This window comes from Dermochelys coriacea, chromosome 1 (assembly GCF_009764565.3).
Source record: "Dermochelys coriacea isolate rDerCor1 chromosome 1, rDerCor1.pri.v4, whole genome shotgun sequence".
Lineage (NCBI taxonomy): Eukaryota > Metazoa > Chordata > Testudines > Dermochelyidae > Dermochelys > Dermochelys coriacea.
Window position 1 is genome coordinate 305690014 of NC_050068.2, and position 23483 is coordinate 305713496.

The 23483-nt window shown below is 41.4% G+C and overlaps 1 protein-coding gene across 5 annotated transcripts in view; it reads right to left on the reverse strand.

Annotated features, from left to right (window-relative positions):
* TFEC (transcription factor EC) overlaps nucleotides 1-23483 on the reverse strand; it is a 209602-nt gene that overhangs the window by 18822 nt on the left and 167297 nt on the right. For 3 of the 5 annotated variants that reach the window (XM_043495354.1, XM_043495364.1, XM_043495373.1), the window contains 3 exons: nucleotides 11255-11369; nucleotides 10291-10347; nucleotides 2265-2340 (listed from right to left, as the gene is read on the reverse strand). In XM_043495354.1, coding sequence (XP_043351289.1) covers nucleotides 2265-2340; nucleotides 10291-10347; nucleotides 11255-11369 — 248 coding nt within the window. The remainder of the gene's footprint in view (nucleotides 1-2264; nucleotides 2341-10290; nucleotides 10348-11254; nucleotides 11370-23483) is intronic. The other 2 variants (XM_043495357.1, XM_043495369.1) reach the window with 1 other exon arrangement.

The following is a 23483-nucleotide window of genomic DNA, read 5'->3' on the forward strand; positions in this document are numbered from 1 at the left end:
AGTACTGAAAGAAACAAAAATGTGACATGTTCATTATTTTTTCCCAAAAAACTGTAAGGCAACATCACCAAAATGTTGCATACTCTGCATACTGGTGCATACTCTTTAGGCTTCACTGATTGACATGAGTTTAAATCCATCATGTGCTTGTGGAAGAACGAAAACAGATTTAAGGCCAGTTTATGTGTTTTAACAGGAGATCACTATAATGTATGAAATATCAAAACAAGACCTGAATCCAAACCGAAATATTCAACCCAAACACCCCTACATATCTGAGTGAAAATGTTGATTCATATCTGGAATTTGCAGCTCTCGCCCATTTCTAATCACAGTTCAAGACTTGCTTCCATTAGCACTTCATAGCTGCAAACCAACAGTGCCATCCACTGTTTCTCAGAGTAATCTTTCCTCACAATTCTTTACTTAAATGGTCTAAAGTACTGTCCGAAAAAACACTAACATTAAAACCAATGTTACCAATATCTCTCTACAGGACATCTGATGTGAACAAAATCTTATTTGGGGGCTTAGGGTAGTCTTACTTTAACTCAATTGGTACACTCATCATTATATTAGTAACAACAACAACAACATGCCCATTTTACCCATTTTGGGTTGATGCCAGAGAACAAGCTGAGCTTTTGAAAATGTCATTCCCTAGAAAGGGCTCTGACTGTGTTAACTTTCTCACTGGCGATTTTGCTCAGAGTGGCTTGTCATGCCACGCTTATACTTATGTAAGTCTCACACAGCTTTATATTATTATAAAAATCCTTAATTTAATAAAAAAAACTTCTTAGCCCTGAGGAAAAAAGGCTGAAGTGTCAACAGAAAATTTTATTCTGAGCATCACAAAGCAGCCACTGACGAACAAATGAAACCCACAATATTTGTATAACCAATTATATCCAAAAAGAAAAGGAGTACTTGTGGCACTTTAGAGACTAACAAATTTATTTGAGCATAAGCTTTCGTGAGCTACAGCTCACTTCATCGGATGCATTCAGTGGAAAATACAGTGGGGAGATTTATATACACAGAGAACGTGAAACAATGGGTGTTACCATACACACTGTAACGAGAGTGATCAGGTAAGGTGTATGTAAGGTGTATGGTATGTATGTAAGGTGTATGGTAACACCCATTGTTTCATGTTCTCTGTGTATATAAATCTCCCCACTGTATTTTCCACTGAATGCATCCGATGAAGTGAGCTGTAGTTCATGAAAGCTTATGCTCAAATACAGACTATACGGTTGCTACTCTGAAACCTGTAATTATATCCAAGTTACAATCATACTGGTGCATACTCTTTAGGCTTCACTGAGTGACATGAACAATCCAAAGCTAAAAGTCTAGGCTTTAAATAACTTACTGAATTGTTCTTGCTCATCCTGCAATAGGCTTTACTATGGTGTGTCTTCCCCCGCTCCCATTTTGTTTACTGCAGAGCTTTGAAAGTTTGCTAGCACCAGAGAAAGCCGGCAAATTGAAGGTCATTGACTCTCTGTTTTCTATGTTAAAAGAGTTAAAGCCAACTCTTTTAATAGGGCACGCTGATTGCAAAGACTTTCCAAAAGCTAATCTTTAGATACTATCTGTTAAACAGAATTGTTGACAACACAAACTATTTTCTTACAATAAATTAAAAAGGATGATGAAAATATAAACATTAAGAGAATGCAGTAGGGTTTAGCAGCATAAAATTTGAGTTATCGCACATTTATTTATACATTGGTATAAAAATTATAGCCATTTTTGTATCAATTCAAAGTACCTGAATTTCCCTTGCCTTTCAGCTTCTTTTTTCAGTGAATGTAGTTTTTATGAAAGGTGCCAAATCAACAGCCTCAGAGATTGAAGTATTCTGTTTATCTAAAGAACAGGTAGCAGCAGTGCACATGCTGCTTCATCCCATTAAAGGGACCATCTCTAGGGATGAGAAGGTAGTTCATTCTCCATTATCATTCTACCCGTGGCCTCTCTGGTGAGACTCCGAACAGGCATAGCAATTATTCCCAGATGTAATGGTGGTTTTTGTGGTGTGGAGACTTCTCTCTGAGGAAATGCAATGATAAGACCACCAACTCTTTTCATTACAGCCATCAGAGGTTAATGATTTTTGCTGACCAGCTGGGCTGGATTTGAACTAGAAGCGAAAGTCTCTGTATCCCATTAACCGTTTTCATGGTTATCTTATTGCTCCTTTCCCTCTTTATTTATACTATAGACATTGTTATAGAAATGACTGTTGAACTCACGGATCATTAGACTTTGGAATAAGGGTGCCAAGCTCCTTGATTCGGTAATTAATATTATACCTTCTTCTTCTTTCAACTGTTAAAAAAAGAACAATTTACTATTGTCATTATGAAACATTCTTTGGAAAAGGCCTAATGAAATATTTTAATTAGTTAAAAACAGGCAGACCAATATAAGGACCAGTGCAATACATTCTGATTTACAATGATAGAATTAATCCTGAAGTTAGCTTAGAAATAATAAATTACCGGGTCAAATTCAAAACCTGTATAGCTCAACATCCCTTTGCCTACTTGCCTCAGGGTCTCAGTAATGTAGGTTTGCTTTGATTTTTAATGTAATTGACTTACCGCGGTGGTCCAGGAGGGAGCAAATTCATATCCCTCCACCTACAGGGGCAGCTCTCCCTGCAGGGCCATTAGTTCAGGGCAGATGGTGTTAAGGTTGCCACCATTTACTATGGCTGGGGTTCCATAGAAGCCCCAATACCAAATGTACTAGGTGCCTGTGATTGTCCCCTCTCCACATCCATTCTTCTGCCTGCAATGGCCATCTCTGGTCTTCACGCTAGCTGGTGCGCTTGCCTCCACTGTGGGCCTACAATCCTAGGAATGAATTGGGCTCATATTGCTAATAAGATCACAATGAGGGTGTGTCTACCCAATGGGCTAATGTAATCTATGGGGGTATGATTTCTAAAGCGCACTGTGTTGCACATTCATTGGTCCATGGACACCGTAGTGGTGAGTACTAAAGTTACCCTAGTGCACTTTAATGTACTATTGTTTCAAATAGCACTACATTAAAGTGCAGTAGCACGGTCTAGGTGGGCCAATTAATGAGCAATACCTTAGTGAGCTTTAGAAAACACTCCCCCATAAAGCACCTTAGCCCACTGTGTAGACAAGCCAATGGTATGGTTCTGGGGATGCATGCCACCTTCTAAGAGATGAAAATGCATCTGGCCACTTAAGCCAAGTATGTGGGTCAAAGCATCAGGCAACTTACACTCCCTCATCGTATTAATTCTTTTGAAACAATAAGAAGACAGACAAAATAGGATGTATAGTCGACTAATTAATAATTTCACCCATGAAAGGACATATTCTCCCTTCTCTGTGTTGCCAATGGAAGTGTGCATTCCTAGGAAAAAACAGTTATATCATCAGCGTGTCCATATTATAAGGACAAGGAAACAGAACATTTGGTGCCAAACTGAACACACAGAATTTATTTTTGAGATAGCTTTATTCAGTGTTTTGTTTAGTTATCAACCACTATACCTTCCATTATGGCACTGGCTAAGATGTGACTGTTGATCTGGTGTAGCACGAAACACGTAACAGGCTTCAATGGTTATTTTTAAAATAAACAAAGTTAAAAGCTATAGGAACCAGTCGAAACTCTTAAAGTTTCATATAGGTTAAAGTTGATTTCTTAGATCCAAACCTATCTCCATGATTTTCGTTCCAGAAATTTATGTGGCCTATTTTTCCAGTTCCTCTTCAGAAGTTCTTGTATTAATTTTGACCAGAACTACAAAATGTGAACTTTAATTATGCCTGGTATCTGAATGCTAGTGTAGTTCAAATCCTCTTCAGACCATCTCTAAAAAATACGATCCTCATAAACGAGCTTACCTTAAAGGGTTATTTTTTAAATCACACCAGCAAAACCTTTATATTTAATGCCTTAATATGTACAAGCAAACAGATAGTCGGGTTAGCCTCCAGAGAGAGTCTGAGCGCTAAAGTGTACACACATGTGAAACATGCCCCATGGCTGAATATTGTAGTCATGACAGATAGCTAGGCTTCAACCCAGCCTCCAATATTGTGTACAATTAAATGCACTCTTCTCCCCCACTGAGATGCCTAATTAACTAATTTGCGTGTGGTGATTATGGTCTAGCAGTCAGAGGGAGCAACCTAAGCAAAGACAAGATTTGGCACCCCAAATGTATGCTTGCTACTCTCTTTCCTCCCTCTCATTAATCCAAACAACTCAGCAACACCTGGAGTTTCCTACCTGTGTCTTTTCCTCCTTCAGAAGGAACTCTTCATTTCTGGCCAATCATCTGAAACAGGCAGTGGCTGCTGCAGGGCTTCAAAAAGGATGCCACAGCCACCATCAGTAAGATTTTCAGGGTGTGTTTGTAACCCAAAAGGCCCCATCCACAAACATCTGGGTGGAAACAAGGATACCTTCTGGAGGGGGGAGGCTACGTGAGCAAAAAGTACTCTACAGCAAGTGAAGAGTAGCATGGGTGGGTGGATGATACTACACTCCCAGTACGCCAGGAAGTATCCTGCTTAACATACGTCAAATGTTATCTGAGCAGATGGAAAGATAAGAACTCCTGAGATCTAATGCTAGTCTGATTCTGACCACAGAATTAGGAAGTCATTGAATAGTTGGGTCTCAGTTTTCTATTCTGTAAAATGGGAAGGGAAAAGCTCAGACTCACGGATGGAACCAGGGCTGGGGAATTTTGAGGAGAGACTGGATGAGGAAAGTGGTCAGTGGAAACATGTGACTCAAAGAACCAGGCAGAGAAAAAGACGGGCTAGTGAAGGAGAAATAGAGCTTAGGAACAGGTTTGCAGAGTTGGAAAATGAAGAAGGGGCTCAGCAGGTACTTGTTGAAGGTGGAAGGGTAAGGAAGAAGAGAAGAGAGGGTAGTCCTATAGAAAAAGGGGAAGAGTCAAGGGAGACTACACCAAATATGAGCCCCAGGAGGAATCATAGAATCATAGAATCATAGAATATCAGGGTTGGAAGGGACCCCAGAAGGTCATCTAGTCCAACCCCCTGCTCAAAGCAGGACCAAGTCCCACTTAAATCATCCTAGCCAGGGCTTTGTCAAGCCTGACCTTAAAAACCTCTAAGGAAGGAGATTCTACCACCTCCCTAGGTAACGCATTCCAGTGTTTCACCACCCTCTTAGTGAAAAAGTTTTTCCTAATATCCAATCTAAACCTCCCCCATTGCAACTTGAGACCATTACTCCTCATTCTGTCATCTGCTACCATTGAGAACAGTCTAGAGCCATCCTCTTTGAAACCCCCTTTCAGGTAGTTGAAAGCAGCTATCAAATCCCCCCTCATTCTTCTCTTCTGCAGACTAAACAATCCCAGCTCCCTCAGCCTCTCCTCATAAGTCATGTGCTCTAGACCCCTAATCATTTTTGTTGCCCTTCGCTGTACTCTTTCCAATTTATCCACATCCTTCTTGTAGTGTGGGGCCCAAAACTGGACACAGTACTCCAGATGAGGCCTCACCAGTGTCGAATAGAGGGGAACGATCACGTCCCTCGATCTGCTCGCTATGCCCCTACTTATACATCCCAAAATGCCATTGGCCTTCTTGGCAACAAGGGCACACTGCCGACTCACATCCAGCCTCTCGTCCACTGTCACCCCTAGGTCCTTTTCCGCAGAATACAGGATGGGTTGAAGAAGATTGTAAGGGAAAATAGGAATGGAAAGAACTTGCAGCCAGAGGGAACAGGGGAGAGACTGGAGAATAGCACTGTCACCAGGAAGAGGCAGGTCTATGTGATCGGGGACTCTTTATTGAGAAGAATAGACAGGCCTGTAACTAGAGCTGATCCTGAGAATAGAAGGGTGTGCTGTCTTCCGGGTGCTAAGATACGGGATGTAGACCTGAGGTTGAAAAGGATCCTAAAGGGAGCGGGAAAGAATCCCCTAATTATCCTTCATGTGGGAACAAATGATACGGCTAGATTCTCGCTGGAAAGTATTAAGGGAGACTATGCTAGGCTGGGGAAGACGCTTAAGGAAATTGAGGCTCAGGTGATCTTTAGCGGTATCCTTCCTGTTCCTAGAGAAGGGCAACAAAGGTCTGACAAGATTATGACTGTCAACAGATGGCTTAGGCAGTGGTGCTATAAGGAGGGCTTTGGGATGTATGGCCACTGGGAGGCATTCACGGACAGAGGTCAGTTCTCTCGAGATGGACTTCATCTGAGTAGGGAAGGAAATAGACTTCTAGGATCGAGGCTGGCACAACTGATAAAGAGAGCTTTAAACTAGGAATTGGGGGGAGATGGATGGGAGATGTCCAGAAAATCTCCACGCCAGATTTTAGCATTGAGAGGGAAGAAGATGAAGTAAGAATGGATACAGCCGTGGGTAGGAGAATGTATATAAGGAGTGAGGGCGGTGTGGATACTAGTCTAATAGGTTATACTGGATGTAGAATGACTGTGCCTAATAGGGTACAAAATGTGAGCGAGGCCAAACAGCAAAAATTAAGATGTTTGTACATCAATGCGAGGAGTCTAGGTAACAAAATGGAGGAACTAGAGCTACTGGTGCAGGAAGTGAAACCAGATATTATAGGGATAACAGAAACATGGTGGAATAGTAGTCATGACTGGACTACAGGTATTGAAGGGTATGTGCTCTTTAGGAAAGACAGAAACAAAGGTAAAGGGGGTGGAGTAGCATTGTATATCAATGATGAGGTAGAATGTAAAGAAATAAGAAGCGATGCAATGGATAAGACAGAGTCTGTCTGGGCAAAAATTACATTGGGGAAGAAAACTAGTAAAGCCTCTCCTACGATAGTGCTTGGGGTGTGCTATAGACCTCCGGGATCTAATTTGGATATGGATAAAGCCCTTTTTAATGTCTTTAATAAAGTAAATACTAATGGAAACTGCATGATCATGGGAGACTTTAACTTCCCAGATATAGACTGGAGGACCAGTGCTAGTAATAATAATAGGGCTCAGATTTTCCTAGATGCGATAGCTGATGGATTCCTTCATCAAGTAGTTGCTGAACCGACTAGAGGGGATGCCATTTTAGATTTAATTTTGGTGAGTAGCGAGGACCTCATAGAAGAAATGGTTGTAGGGGACAATCTTGGCTCAAGTGATCATGAGCTAATTCAGTTCAAACTAAATGGAAGGATTAACAAAAATAAATCTGCAACTAGGGTTTTTGATTTCAAAAGGGCTGACTTTCAAAAATTAAGGAAATTAGTTAGGGAAGTGGATTGGACTGAAGAACTTATGGATCTAAAGGTAGAGGAGGGCTGGGATTACTTTAAATCAAAACTGCAGAAGCTATCGGAAGCCTGTATCCCAAGAAAGGGGAAAAAATTCATAGGAAGGAGTTGTAGACCAAGCTGGATGAGCAAGCATCTTAGAGAGGTGATTAAGAAGAAGCAGAAAGCATACAGGGAATGGAAGATGGGAGGGATCAGCAAGGAAAGCTACCTAATTGAGATCAGAACATGTAGGGATCAAGTGAGACAGGCTAAAAATCGAGTAGAGTTGGACCTTGCAAAGGGAATTAAAACCAATAGTAAAAGGTTCTATAGCCATATAAATAAGAAGAAAACTAAAAAGGAAGAAGTGGGGCCGCTTAACACTGAGGATGGAGTGGAGGTTAAAGATAATCTAGGCATGGCCCAATATCTAAACAAATACTTTGCCTCAGTCTTTAATAAGGCTAAAGAGGATCTTGGGGATAATGGTAGCATGACAAATGGGAAGGAGGATATAGAGGTAGATATTACCATATCAGAGGTAGAAGCGAAACTGAAACAGCTTAATGGGACTAAATCGGGGGGCCCAGATAATCTTCATCCAAGAATATTAAAGGAATTGGCACCTGAAATTGCAAGCCCATTAGCAAGAATTTTTAATGAATCTGTAAACTCAGGAATAGTACCGAATGATTGGAGAATTGCTAATATAGTTCCTATTTTTAAGAAAGGAAAAAAAAGTGATCCGGGTAACTACAGGCCAGTTAGTTTGACATCTGTAGTATGCAAGGTCCTGGAGAAAATTTTGAAGGAGAAATTAGTTAAGGACATTGAAGTTAATGGTAAATGGGACAAAATACAACATGGTTTTACAAAAGGTAGATCGTGCCAAACCAACCTAATCTCCTTTTTTGAAAAAGTAACAGATTTTTTAGATAAAGGAAATGCAGTGGATCTAATTTACCTAGATTTCAGTAAGGCATTTGATACCGTGCCACATGGGGAATTATTAGTTAAATTGGAGAAGATGGGGATCAATATGAACATCAAAAGGTGGATAAGGAATTGGTTAAAGGGGAGACTGCAACGGGTCCTACTGAAAGGCGAACTGTCAGGTTGGAGGGAGGTTACCAGTGGAGTTCCTCAAGGATCGGTTTTGGGACCAATCTTATTTAATCTTTTTATTACTGACCTTGGCACAAAAAGTGGGAGTGTGCTAATAAAGTTTGCAGATGATACAAAGCTGGGAGGTATTGCCAATTCGGAGAAGGATCGGGATATTATACAGGAGGATCTGGATGACCTTGTAAACTGGAGTAATAGTAATAGGATGAAATTTAATAGTGAGAAGTGTAAGGTTATGCATTTAGGGATTAATAACAAGAATTTTAGCTATAAGTTGGGGACGCATCAATTAGAAGTAACGGAAGAGGAGAAGGACCTTGGAGTATTGGTTGATCATAGGATGACTATGAGCTGCCAATGTGATATGGCTGTGAAAAAAGCTAATGCGGTTTTGGGATGCATCAGGAGAGGCATTTCCAGTAGGGATAAGGAGGTTTTAGTACCGTTATACAAGGCACTGGTGAGACCTCACCTAGAATACTGTGTGCAGTTCTGGTCTCCCATGTTTAAAAAGGATGAATTCAAACTGGAGCAGGTACAGAGAAGGGCTACTAGGATGATCCAAGGAATGGAAAACTTGTCTTATGAAAGGAGACTTAAGGAGCTTGGCTTGTTTAGCCTAACTAAAAGAAGGTTGAGGGGAGATATGATTGCTCTCTATAAATATATCAGAGGGATAAATACAGGAGAGGGAGAGGAATTATTTAAGCTCAGCACCAATGTGGACACAAGAACAAATGGGTATAAACTGGCCACCAGGAAGTTTAGACTTGAAATCAGACGAAGGTTTTTAACCATCAGAGGAGTGAAGTTTTGGAATAGCCTTCCAAGGGAAGCAGTGGGGGCAAAAGATCTATCTGGCTTTAAGATTCTACTCGATAAGTTTATGGAGGAGATGGTATGATGGGATAATGGGATTTTGGTAATTAATTGATCTTTAAATATTCAAGGTAAATAGGCCAAATCCCCTGAGATGGGATATTAGATGGATGGGATCTCAGTTACTATAGAAAATTCTTTCCTGGGTATCTGGCTGGTGAATCTTGCCCATATGCTCAGGGTTTAGCTGATTGCCATATTTGGGGTCGGGAAGGAATTTTCCTCCAGGGCAGATTGGAGAGGCCCTGGAGGTTTTTCGCCTTCCTCTGTAGCATGGGGCATGGTTGACTTGAGGGAGGCTTCTCTGCTCCTTGAAGTCTTTGAACCATGATTTAAGGACTTCAATAGCTCAGACATGGGTGAGGTTTTTCATAGGAGTGGGTGGGTGAGATTCTGTGGCCTGCGCTGTGCAGGAGGTCGGACTAGATGATCAGAATGGTCCCTTCTGACCTTACTATCTATGAATCTATGAATCTATAAAATGGGGATAATAATACATATGTAATTCACAGAAGTAAGGGAGACAGTATGGTTTAGTGGACAGTGTATCATATTGGGAGTCGGTAGACCTTGTTTCCATTCCAGCTTTGCCACTAGCTCACTGTGTGACCTTGGGCAAGTCACTTTATCTCTGTGTCCCCTCCTACCCTTTGCCCGTCTTTGTTTGGACTGTAGTTTCTTTGAGGCCGGGACTATCTCTTGCTATTTATTTGTCACTACAAAAATATAATTTATTCTAAGTTATTTATAAGTATATGCTGTAAGAATTAATTCATGAAAATATGTAAAGTATGTCAAAGGTTAAAAATGTTATATAAGTGCGCACAGTATTATTTTATCATCTCTGGGAAGAAAGCAATGTATTTATGGAGTTCTTTTTTGTCTCCTCCTCAGAAACAGATCCTTTCTGTTAGTCTTGGACAACAGCAGATAGCTGGCGCACTCCATTTCTGTTCTCTCTGTACACAACATATAATGATATAGAAGTAGAACATATACTCACTGAGGTTGTGGTTGTCCTTTTTTTGCCTCTCCTTTGCCATTGCTCGTGTATCTGCTTCTGACAGAAAGTAACATTTATTAAAACAGTCCTTGGGTCACAGTTCTACTACTTTCTCCCTGTTACAGTGTCCCCTTTTCATTAAGGCAAAGTTTTTAGACAACAACTTTAGAATTTTTATCAATTCCCACATTACTAAAGAAGACTGTGCCTTTGACCAGTATTGCATTTTCCAGTGCACCTGACAGGTTTCTTAAGACTTTATTGAACATGCATTTTAATTAAAAAAATTAGAAGTGGTAAAAAAGAACATTACATTTAGTACTTTTTTCTCCAATTTGCTGTACTTTACAGTGGAAGGAATCCCTGCCCCCCAACCTTTACAATAAACTAATGTGAATCTGGATTTGTATATCCCATAATGCAATAGTTAATCAGATTTCTAAGGTATTCATATTGAACAAACTCACTGTTTCTTTTGAGTGACACTAATAAACCGTACATGGTTGTTAGCATTCTTTGGATTAACTGAATGTAACTTTTAAAGTTGTTAATCCATTGATATAGATTCTCCTTGAATAGACGTATTGTAAGCTTTTAAAAGAGCCATTTGTTCAATCCTGGAACAAATTTAATGGGCGATAATTTATTTATGCTATTGATTAGGAGCCAAAATGTGGAAGAATCCTCTATGTTTCCTAAAATAATTAGGTTTATTAGAAGCATGATGTTCATAAAGACGACAGAGTACACATTGTTTCTGAGTTGCTAAAGTAGAGGACCAGTGTAAACATTTCTCTTGCTCTTTGCTCAACTCCTTAAAGGAAAGAACATACACTTTGCAAATTCTTAAGCAAAAAATACTATGTATTTCACAAATATTTTATTGGTAAGGTTCACTGAATTTTTAAAACAAACATCACTGCCTCTTAAATTATTACATGCCAAAATCCCAGAGCTATATTACCTGTGATTTCCCTTTTTAGTGGTAGAGTAGATGGGCAGGAAGCATTTGTAAGACCCATATTAGCAGGTGACAATCCTTGGTCACTGTTATATATATCCAAAATGCTACTGGACAGCTTAAGGAAACAAAGGAAAACAATAGGAAAAAAAGAATCACAATATGTTACAAGCTTAAAAAGGTAAAAAGCAAAAGTAAATGCTAAGAGCAAAATTCTCGATCAGATGCGTATTCATGTCTCATGTTCTTCAATGTGAGCTGCATATGCATCTAAAGCAGAATTTGTCATCATCTTGTATTAAATAAAATTAAAGGTTAAGGGTCAAAGCCTGCCATTGTTCCACATGCAGAACTTTGATAGAGGACAATGTGGGATTTGTGTGTTGAGTGATGGCAGAATATGGCTCTTGGTGTCTGATTTTGAAATAATACTGTAGCCTATTTTCCAATAACAAGATTACTGCAGCTACACTTCAAACATGAGTTAAGTTGAAAGGGAAAATAACCTTGCTGGTCTTTACCTAGTCCCCAGTGAGTACTTAACCACACCATTGAACTCAGAATTAGTATTTCATTTTGTTTATGCTTTAACAATATAAAGAGGTTAAGGCCCGATTGCTTTTAAAAGAGGAGTGAACAGAGCACTGGAGAACATGCTGTTGGAGCAAATCTTGCAAAGTTACAAGGATAGACCAGAAACTCTACTAGCTTTGATTCAGCTCTACCATGTCTGGCTGTACATGATATTGTATTGTTCCTTCCTTTGTGAAATGCGATATGATACTTGAAAACAAAACAAAAAATTGTTAAAAGGGAGTGAAGGTTGAAAGAGTGTTCCTATGGATTCCTGCTAGCACCCCAAGATATTAACCTTTCTTTGAATAATTCTAAACTCTTTAAAATAAAACCCAGTTCTGGAAATCTAGAAATGAACAGTTTAGACTCCAATCCCATATAATCAATCCTTCATCACTCATTATCCCCATACCCAACTTACAATTAAACACTGTTGTGTATCCATGTGAAAACAGCTGTATACAAATGTGACTCAAGCCAGCCCAACAGACAATAAGACTGGGAGAACGAGAAGAAAAGATGCCAAATATTGTATTCTGCCATTTTATGGCACGCACAACTTCTGTGCACAACATTTCTTCACCCTGGCCAATGTACAACGAGCTTTTTTTTGACAAAAAAAGGGGCTTTTGTCAGTCTGGTCCAAAAAATTTTAAAAAGATAGATGAAAAAAGCAAAGACAGTTTGTTTTAGTTGGGGGAAAAGTAAACTGTCCTTAAGATACAAAGTCTCTTTTAAACTGTGTAGACCTTCATTGTCCCAGTTCTTTCTTGCATCTTGACCATGGGATTAGGCTGGAAAAGCACTTCTAGTTCTTCTACCTCTTCCCCTCAGGATGTCTTCTCTAGATTTCCCTTGCCTCCACTTTACGTTCCTGAGCCCCTAATTAACTATTTCTGTACCTTCCGTAAGGTTGGGCTCATTGCAAGCTGCTTGGGACTAAGGTACTTTGGTAAAGATTTGTTTAATGCTTATCTGTCCCATGCTAGTGTTACTACATTCTTTCGTGAGTCATTTTATGTATCTACTTACAAAGAAGCTTTATCTTCTAGGGGAAAGAAATCTCTTTAATTTTAAAGATTTTCCACTTGAGAGTCCAGTTCACTGCAAATTCTCCTAGTAACCAGTGGTAGAATGAATCTACCGTTGCACATGTTGCACACATACAAATAACACCACCTATGTACTTCAAAGCACTTTATTGGAAGACTAATACTTCAGAGCACTGAGCGCTCCTAAACACAGATAGAAATCACCAAGCCAAGTCAGTTTTGAAAATCTGCTTAAATATTTGATCTCTCAGTGCAAATAAATTTTAAAGAATGTTCGGAATTCACTTGAGTATTACTCAAGAACAAGCTACGTTTAATATGTAGGATCTGAAAGCTAAGCACATTGCCATCATAAGCACCTTTATTTCATTCCTGAGTAGTGAAACAAAGAGTACTGTAGTATTTATTATATTTTTAAGTTTGTAATATCTGTGTTGCAGTCATACTATAACTGAACTATAACAGTGGATTTTGTATCAGCTCCAGGTGTATATTTAGGGACTCCTTTTAGATTACATTACTGTAAATTAATGCAGAAGTTGGGCTCCTGACACTAGATTAACTTCCAACAACCTAATCCAAAATCTTCCTAATGGAAATGTTACTATTCACTTCAATGGACTTTGGATCAGGCTCTTATTGGGATTAGTCTTATTGTTTTAGTGAAATGACAGGGAAAAAATAACTATTAATAATATAATAGTTTTCTTACATACAAATAGTCCAGCAAATGTGATTTGTTCAAATAACTGCAGTAAAATTCTCATTCACCTACGCATACATATTCAAAACTAGGTATTAATATTGTAGTAATGGTAAATACATTATAATTTGTAATGTTATGTAACAAAGTGCTGAGGGTAAGCACTGAGCCAGCACTCTGGTCACCATTGGTACTAATTAGGTTCTCCTGGAGAAGTCATAATTAGAAGAGGTGCACCAGATTACCAGGCAAGATTGGGAATAGTCAATAAACCAATTAGCCCCTCTGACAGGGAAGTTGTATAAAAGAGCACAGGAAGGAGTGCTCAGGGGGAAAAGAGAAAGAGAGGAACAGAAGGCTAGGAAAGCTTGGCAAATGCAGGGGAATCCCCTGAGCAGAAACACCTTACCTACCTACCTCCCCTTTTGGAGACTGGATCAGGAAATTGAGATACAGTGTGTAAGTGTGGAGACAATGCTATGTATTTGTGGAGGGATTAAAACTCTAAATAAACAACACAGTGGTGTTTACAAGGAAGAAGATCTCAGGATAGTGTGTTCGTGGAAGAGGTAGGGGTGCACCATGCTGCTTTTTCACGATCTGGAGGCTTGTCTGGGATTGTGCCTGTATCTGTGTGGTTTGGAAACCTGACAGAGAAGCCGGTGTCGAGTTTTGGCAGTCTTGGTGATGGTGGGAACACCGCAATGGCTGGTGGAGCAGCAAAGGAAGCTGTAGAAGACACTGAAGGGCTTCCAACAATCACACCACACAAAGAAATAGTCCTTGCTTGCCTGGCAGGCAGAGCAGCAAAAAAGCCAGCAGGAATTTATATGGGAGCAAATCCAGGTTCAGCAACAATTCCTGCAAAGTTTAAATTGCTGAGTCCTACAATGGAAAAGAGAAACTAGGCACAAGGGATAGGACTCTGTAAGATGGAACAGGCAGACTACCCTGATGCATTTGGTTACTTTTGAAAGGGTGGCAGTGGGAGCCAGAACAATGTGGGCCTTCTGGCTAGCAACCTATTTAACTGAGGAAGCACAGGCAGCATATACAGCTCTCGGTGATGAGCATGCAAGAGACTATAATGTGGTTAAAGCAGCCATCTTGGATCCGGTGGGCCAGTCCACAGATCAATATTGCAAGAAATGTAGAGTGGCAAGAATAGTAGATGGAAACAGAGGCCCAGGAGCCAGAGGGGCAAGAATGACCCCCCCACCACCAACAACAAAGAAGGTATAATGGAGGGAGAACAGCTCAACAGGCTGCCCTTGGTGTGATGACCTCAGGCAGAGACAGAATTATGGGACGGAGCCACACCCACCAAATGTGGTTTTTGTGGGTGGAAAATGGGTAGCCTCTGTAATAGGATCCAAGATGAAGACTCTGAGGGCAAGGAGGGGCAGATGCCTGGTAGAACCTCCATTAAAGGAAAAAGAGCAAAGGGGAAGAAACTAATGCTAATTAGGTTCCCATGGAGAAGGCCTAATTGGGCAGAGGTTTACCTAATTACCAGTCTCAGTGTAGTCTGCGTTCATGGAAGAGGCAGGAGTGCAGAATGCCGCTCCATCACAGATACCAGTGCCATTAATAAAGAATGTGTAGATGACAAAGAATGGGATGGATGATATGAACAGATGAGTTAAATTGAAGAACACATCTAAATCTCAAGAGTTAAGCCATATAGACAATCTATATATCTGTCATATAGATATAATCAAATATCCACCATCTAATCAAAAAGGCATGAATTATAATCACAAAGTCCAACTCTGAGAAAAAAGATCACAGACATCTAACTAGATGCTGATGAAAAATGATGCATTAACCATGAATTGCACATGACAGCCCAAGAGCAGATGGGGGTTCAAAAGTACCTCTGTAGTGACAATCACCTCAACAAAGGGTGGACAAACTCCCTGAGGGCATGTCTACACTACAAAATTAAGTTGTCCTAACTTATGTCGACATACAGCTGCTGCAGAAATTACATCACTTGTATATGTCTACACTTTGCTTCTTTTGTAGATGGCACACGTCCTCACCTGGACTGCATGCACTGATTGAACTGTCAGTGTGGGGCTTCACGGAACAGCTTCTGAAAACCAGCAACAGTTGATGTAAGCAACACAGTGTCTACACTGACACTGCATCGACCTAACTACATTGACATTGACTCTACACCTCTTATGGAGATCGAGTTATTAAGTTGGTGCAGTGTGTGAATTACATCGGTGGGAGTGAAATTCTAGTAGACATGTACATAGTTAGATTGACAAAAGCTACCTTGCATCAACCTAACTCTGTAGTACAGACCAGGCCTGAGTCTCCACAACTGATATAAAAGGCCCAAAATCATTTCCCAACCCACTAAAATCACCTCTCTCTCATAGAGATTAAGACAGTTTTTGTCTCCTCTATGTTCCATTCTCAGTGAGACACTGGGAAAGCAAAGCTGCCACACTATCTGTATGTGATAAAAATGAGATACAGAGCTGCAAGTCATTCATAGACTGATGCCAGTGCAGTACAAGTAATCTCCCCATCTCCTTGAAAGCTCCACGTAGGTGTTAAAAAGAAGTGTCCGAAAGAAGTCTTGTAGAAAAACACCTTACCGCAATTTGCCCTATAAAACCACTTGGAAAGATAAGAACAAAGCCATTAAAGAGAGAGAGAGAGTGAGAGAGAGAGAGAGAGAGAGAGACACCACTGAAATCTGGTCCCCATTGAAGTCAATGGCAAAATTTCTATTTACTTTAGTGGAACCCGAATGTAACTTACCATGTTCCCAGCTGAAGAACAAGGTGATTCTATGAAATCTTGTGGTCAATGGTATCAAAGACTGAGACTAGACATAAAGGAATCAGCATAGACATCTGTCCTTTGTCCCTTGCTAGGAAATAGTTGGATCAATAACATTAGACCAATCACTCTGCCATATTCAGGCAAAAAAAACCCCAACAACAAACAAACAGGACCGAAATGTTCAGATAGAGAGAAGAAAAAACAGTATGAAGAGGTGGCTTCTTGAACAAGGACCTAACCATCAGTAAGATAATGGCACCCTAACCTCCCAAAAGAAGATGTTAACAATCCTGATTTATAATTCATCCCATAACTCCCTGCTTGAATTTATAAGCCCCGTGGGGCTAGAAGCCAATTTACAGGTCACAGCTAAAAGTTTCCCTAAAACCTCAAGCATTTTAGGGAGCAAAAGTATCCTAAACTCTGTAAAAAAAGTCAGACAAATCTGCACCCACAAAAGCAGTCAGATCAGTTCTATCAAATAGAAGTGCCGTGAAATGAATTGTTGTTTTCACACAATGCCCAAAATCAGCAAACTAAAATGGCAGTAGATTAAATGCCAGCTTTGTATTAAGCAGAAAGACATGAGGTGGTTGTTCCTGTGATGTAGGTAGGGAAATATTATTATCCATTATCCCTTTTATATAGATAGCAATACTGTGATTCAGGGACCCTGGAGCCCAAGCTCTAGGACATTCCCCCAGGGGGTCACAGAGCCTGGGCTACAGCCCAAGCCTGAACATCTACACCACAATGAAACAGCCCCATGGACTCACAGGGCTTGGGCTGAATTAGCTGACATGGGCCAGCCATGGGCGTTTAATTGCAGTGTAAACATACCCAAAGTGATCTCGCTTGAAGACACTAGGTTTGATTCTGAATTACCCTGCATTTTATGACAGGTTTCAGAGTAGCAGCCATGTTAGTCTGTATCCGCAAAAAGAAAAGGAGTACTTGTGGCACCTTAGAGACTAACAAATTTATTTGAGCATAAGCCTTCATGAGCTTCTGATGAAGTGAGCTATAGCTCATGAAAGCTTATGCTCAAATAAATTTGTTAGTCTCTAAGGTGCCACAAGTACTCCTTTTCTTCCTGTACTTTATGTAGACATTTACCTCAGCACAAAATGAATGTAAAACACTAAGTCAGAATGATAACATTTGACACCCACTTTGCACTGATATAAGTGACTATACATGCTGCAAGGCAATAGAGACTGTCATCCACTATGCTCTAGGGGGGTTAGGAGCATCAAAAGTGCTAGGTTATAATCCTAGTTCTCAGAGTAGCAGCCGTGTTAGTCTGTATTCGTAAAAAGAAAAGGAGTACTTGTGGCACCTTAGAGACTAACAAATTTATTTCAGCATAAGCTTTCGTGAGCTATAGCTCACTTCATCGGATGCATTTGGTGGAAAATACAGTGGGGAGATTTATATACACACAGAGAGAACATGAAACAATGGGTTTATCATACACACTGTAAGGAGAGTGATCACTTAAGATGAGCCATCACCAGCAGCGGGGGAGGGGGGGAGGAGGAAAACCTTTCATGGTGACAAGCAAGGTAGGCTATTTCCAGCAGTTAACAAGAACATCTGAGTAACAGTGTGGGGTGGGGTGGCGGGGAGAAATAACATGGGGAAATCCCATCCCACCATCAACCTCAGCCTGGACCAGTCTACACAAGAGATCCACTTCCTGGACACTACGGTGCTAATAAGCGATGGTCACATAAACACCCTATATCAGAAACCTACTGACCGCTATTCCTACCTATCTGCCTCTGTCTTTCATCCAGATCATACCACACGATCCATTGTCTACAGCCAAGCTCTACGATATAACAGCATTTGCTCCAACCCCTCAGACAGAGACAAACACCTACAAAATCTCTATCATGCATTCTTACAACTACAATACCCACCTGCTGAAGTAAAGAAACAGATTGACAGAGCCAGAAGAGTACCTAGAAGTCACCTACTACAGGACAGGCCCAACAAAGAAAATAACAGAACTCCACTAGCCATCACCTTCAGCCCCCAACTAAAACCTCTCCAACGCATCATCAAGGATCTACAATCTATCCTGAAGGACGACCCATCACTCTCATAGATCTTGGGAGACAGGCCAGTCCTTGCTTACAGACAACCCCCCAACCTGAAGCAAATACTCACCAGCAACCACACACCACACAACAGAACCACTAACCCAGGAACCTATCCTTGCAACAAAGCCCATTGCCAACTCTGTCCACATATTTATTCAGGGGACACCATCATAGGGCCTAATCACATCAGCCACACTATCAGAGGCTCGTTCACCTGCGCATCTACCAATGTGATATATGCCATCATGTGCCAGCAATGCTCCTCTGCCATGTACATTGGTCAAACTGGACAGTCTCTACGTAAAAGAATAAATGGACACAAATCAGACGTCAAGAATTATAACATTCAAAAATCAGTCGGAGAACACTTCAATCTCTCCGGTCACTCGATTACAGACCTGAGGGTGGCTATCCTTCAACAAAAAAACTTCAAAAACAGACTCCAAGGAGAGACTGCTGAATTGGAATTAATTTGCAAACTGGATACAATTAACTTAGGCTTGAATAGAGACTGGGAATGGATGAGTCATTACACAAAGTAAAACTATTTCCCCTTGTTATTTCTCCCCCCCACCCCACCCCCTACTGTTCCTCAGATGTTCTTGTTAACTGCTGGAAACAGCCTACCTTGCTTGTCACCATGAAAGGTTTTCCTCCTTCCCCCCCAGCTGCTGGTGATGGCTCATCTTAAGTGATCACAGGTTTCAGAGTAGCAGCCGTGTTAGTTTGTATTCGCAAAAAGAAAAGGAGTACTTGTGGCACCTTAGAGACTAACAAATTTATTAGAGCATAAGCTTTCGTGAGCTACAGCTCACTTCATCGGATGCATTTGGTGGAAAAAACAGAGGAAAGATTTATATACACACACACAGAGAACATGAAACAATGGGTTTATCATACACACTGTAAGGAGAAAGAAAAGGAGTACTTGTGGCACCTTAGAGACTAACAAATTTATTAGAGCATAAGCTTTCGTGAGCTACAGCTCACTTCATCGGATGCATCGTGAGCTGTAGCTCACGAAAGCTTATGCTCTAATAAATTTGTTAGTCTCTAAGGTGCCACAAGTACTCCTTTTCTTTTTGCGAATACAGACTAACACGGCTGCTACTCTGAAAACTGTAAGGAGAGTGATCACTTAAGATAAGCCATCACCAGCAGCAGGGGGGGGAAAGGAGGAAAACCTTTCATGGTGACAAGCAAGGTAGGCTAATTCCAGCAGTTAACAAGAATATCAGAGGAACAGTGGGGGGTGGGGTGGGAGGGAGAAATACCATGGGGAAATAGTTTTACTTTGTGTAATGACTCATCCATTCCCAGTCTCTATTCAAGCCTAAGTTAATTGTATCCAGTTTGCAAATTAATTCCAATTCAGCAGTCTCTCCTTGGAGTCTGTTTTTGAAGCTTTTTTGTTGAAGTATAGCCACTCCTAGGTCTGTGATCGAGTGACCAGAGAGATTGAAATGTTCTCCAACTGGTTTTTGAATGTTATAATTCTTGACATCTGATTTGTGTCCATTCATTCTTTTACGTAGAGACTGTCCAGTTTGGCCAATGTACATGGCAGAGGGGCATTGCTGGCACATGATGGCATATATCACATTGGTAGATGCGCAGGTGAACGAGCCTCTGATAGTGTGGCTGATGTGATTAGGCCCTATGATGGTGTCCCCTGAATAGATATGTGGACAGAATTGGCAACGGGCTTTGTTGCAAGGATAGGTTCCTGGGTTAGTGGTTCTGTTGTGTGGTGTGTGGTTGCTGGTGAGTATTTGCTTCAGATTGGGGGGCTGTCTGTAAGCAAGGACTGGTCTGTCTCCCAAGATCTGTGAGAGTGATGGCTCGTCCTTCAGGATAGGTTGTAGATCCTTGATGATGCGTTGGAGAGGTTTTAGTTGGGGGCTGAAGGTGATGGCTAGTGGCGTTCTGTTGTTTTCTTTGTTGGGCCTGTCCTGTAGTAGTGACTTCTGGGTACTCTTCTGGCTCTGTCAATCTGTTTCTTCACTTCAGCAGGTGGGTATTGTAGTTGTAGGAATGCATGATAGAGATCTTGTAGGTGTTTGTCTCTGTCTGAGGGGTTGGAGCAAATGCGGTTATATCGTAGCGCTTGGCTGTAGACAATGGATCGAGTGGTATGATCTGGATGAAAGCTAGAGGCATATAGGTAGGAATAGCGGTCAGTAGGTTTCCGATACAGGGTGGTGTTTATGTGACCATCGCTTATTAGCACCGTAGTGTCCAGGAAGTGGATCTCTTGTGTGGACTGGTCCAGGCTGAGGTTGATGGTGGGATGGAAATTGTTGAAATCATGGTGGAATTCCTCAAGAGCTTCTTTTCCATGGGTCCAGATGATGAAGATGTCATCAATGTAGCGCAAGTAGAGTAGGGGCATTAGGGGACGAGAGCTGAGGAAGCGTTGTTCTAAGTCAGCCATAAAAATGTTGGCATACTGTGGGGCCATGCGGGTACCCATTGCAGTGCCGCTGATTTGAAGGTATACATTGTCCCCAAATGTGAAATAGTTATGGGTCAGGACAAAGTCACAAAGTTCAGCCACCAGGTTAGCCGTGACAGTATCGGGGATACTGTTCCTGACGGCTTGTAGTCCATCTTTGTGTGGAATGTTGGTGTAGAGGGCTTCTACATCCATAGTGGCTAGGATGGTGTTTTTAGGAAGATCACCAATGGACTGTAGTTTCCTCAGGAAGTCAGTGATGTCTCGAAGATAGCTGGGAGTGCTGGTAACGAAGGGCCTGAGGAGGGAGTCTACATAGCCAGACAATCCTGCTGTCAGGGTGCCAATGCCTGAGATGATGGGGCGTCCAGGATTTCCAGGTTTATGGATCTTGGGTAGCAGATAGAATACCCCAGGTCGGGGCTCCAGGGTTGTGTCTGTGCGGATTTGTTCTTGTGCTTTTTCAGGGAGTTTCTTGAGCAAATGCTGTAGTTTCTTTTGGTAACTCTCAGTGGGATCAGAGGGTAATGGCTTGTAGAAAGTGGTGTTGGAGAGCTGCCTAGTAGCCTCTTGTTCATACTCCGACCTATTCATGATGACGACAGCACCTCCTTTGTCAGCCTTTTTGATTATGATGTCAGAGTTGTTTCTGAGGCTGTGGATGGCACTGTGTTCTGCATGGCTGAGGTTATGGGGTAAGCGATGCTGCTTTTCCACAATTTCAGCTCGTGCACGTCGGCGGAAGCAGTCTATGTAGAAATCCAGGCTGCTGTTTCGACCTTCAGGAGGAGTCCACCCAGAATCCTTCTTTTTGTAGTGTTGGCAGGAAGGTCTCTGTGGGTTAATATGTTGGTCAGAGGTGTGTTGGAAATATTCCTTGAGTCTGAGACGTCGAAAATAGGATTCTAGGTCACCACAGAACTGTATCATGTTCGTGGGGGTGGAGGGGCAAAAGGAGAGGCCCTGAGATAGGACAGATTCTTCTGCTGGGCTAAGAGTATAGTTGGATAGATTAACAATATTGCTGTGTGGGTTACGGGAACCATTGTTGTGGCCCCTTGTGGCATATAGTAGTTTAGATAGCTTAGTGTCCTTTTTCTTTTGTAGAGAAGCAAAGTGTGTTTTGTAAATGGCTTGTCTAGTTTTTGTAAAGTCCAGCCACGAGGAAGTTTGTGTGGAAGGTTGGTTCTTTATGAGAGTATCCAGTTTTGAGAGCTCATTCTTAATCTTTCCCCTGTTTGCTGTAGAGGATGTTGATCAGGTGGTTCCGCAGTTTCTTTGAGAGTGTGTGGCACAAGCTGTCAGCATAGTCTGTGTGGTATGTAGATTGTAATGGATTTTTTACCTTCAGTCCTTTCGGTATGATGTCCATCTGTTTGCATTTGGAGAGGAAGATGATGTCTGTCTGTATCTGTGCGAGTTTTTTCATGAAGTTGACAGATTTCCACTCTATACGGCTAAATTCAGTGCCTTGCATAATCACAGGTTTCAGAGTAGCAGCCGTGTTAGTCTGTATTCGCAAAAAGAAAAGGAGTACTTGTGGCACCTTAGAGACTAACAAATTTATTAGAGCATAAGCTTTCGTGAGCTACAGCTCACTTCATCGGATGCATTTGGTGGAAAAAACAGAGGAGAGATTTATATACACACACACAGAGAACATGAAACAATGGGTTTATCATACACACTGTAAGGAGAGTGATCACTTAAGATAAGCCATCACCAGCAGCAGGGGGGGGAAAGGAGGAAAACCTTTCATGGTGACAAGCAAGGTAGGCTAATTCCAGCAGTTAACAAGAATATCAGAGGAACAGTGGGGGGTGGGGTGGGAGGGAGAAATACCATGGGGAAATAGTTTTACTTTGTGTAATGACTCATCCATTCCCAGTCTCTATTCAAGCCTAAGTTAATTGTATCCAGTTTGCAAATTAATTCCAATTCAGCTGTCTCTCCTTGGAGTCTGTTTTTGAAGCTTTTTTGTTGAAGTATAGCCACTCTTAGGTCTGTGATCGAGTGACCAGAGAGATTGAAGTGTTCTCCAACTGGTTTTTGAATGTTATAATTCTTGACATCTGATTTGTGTCCATTCATTCTTTTACGTAGAGACTGTCCAGTTTGGCCAATGTACATGGCAGAGGGGCATTGCTGGCACATGATGGCATATATCACATTGGTAGATGCGCAGGTGAACGAGCCTCTGATAGTGTGGCTGATGTGATTAGGCCCTATGATGGTATCCCCTGAATAGATATGTGGACAGAGTTGGCAACGGGCTTTGTTGCAAGGATAGGTTCCTGGGTTAGTGGTTCTGTTGTGTGGTGTGTGGTTGCTGGTGAGTATTTGCTTCAGATTGGGGGGCTGTCTGTAAGCAAGGACTGGTCTGTCTCCCAAGATCTGTGAGAGTGATGGCTCGTCCTTCAGGATAGGTTGTAGATCCTTGATGATGCGTTGGAGAAGTTTTAGTTGGGGGCTGAAGGTGATGGCTAGTGGCGTTCTGTTGTTTTCTTTGTTGGGCCTGTCCTGTAATAGGTGA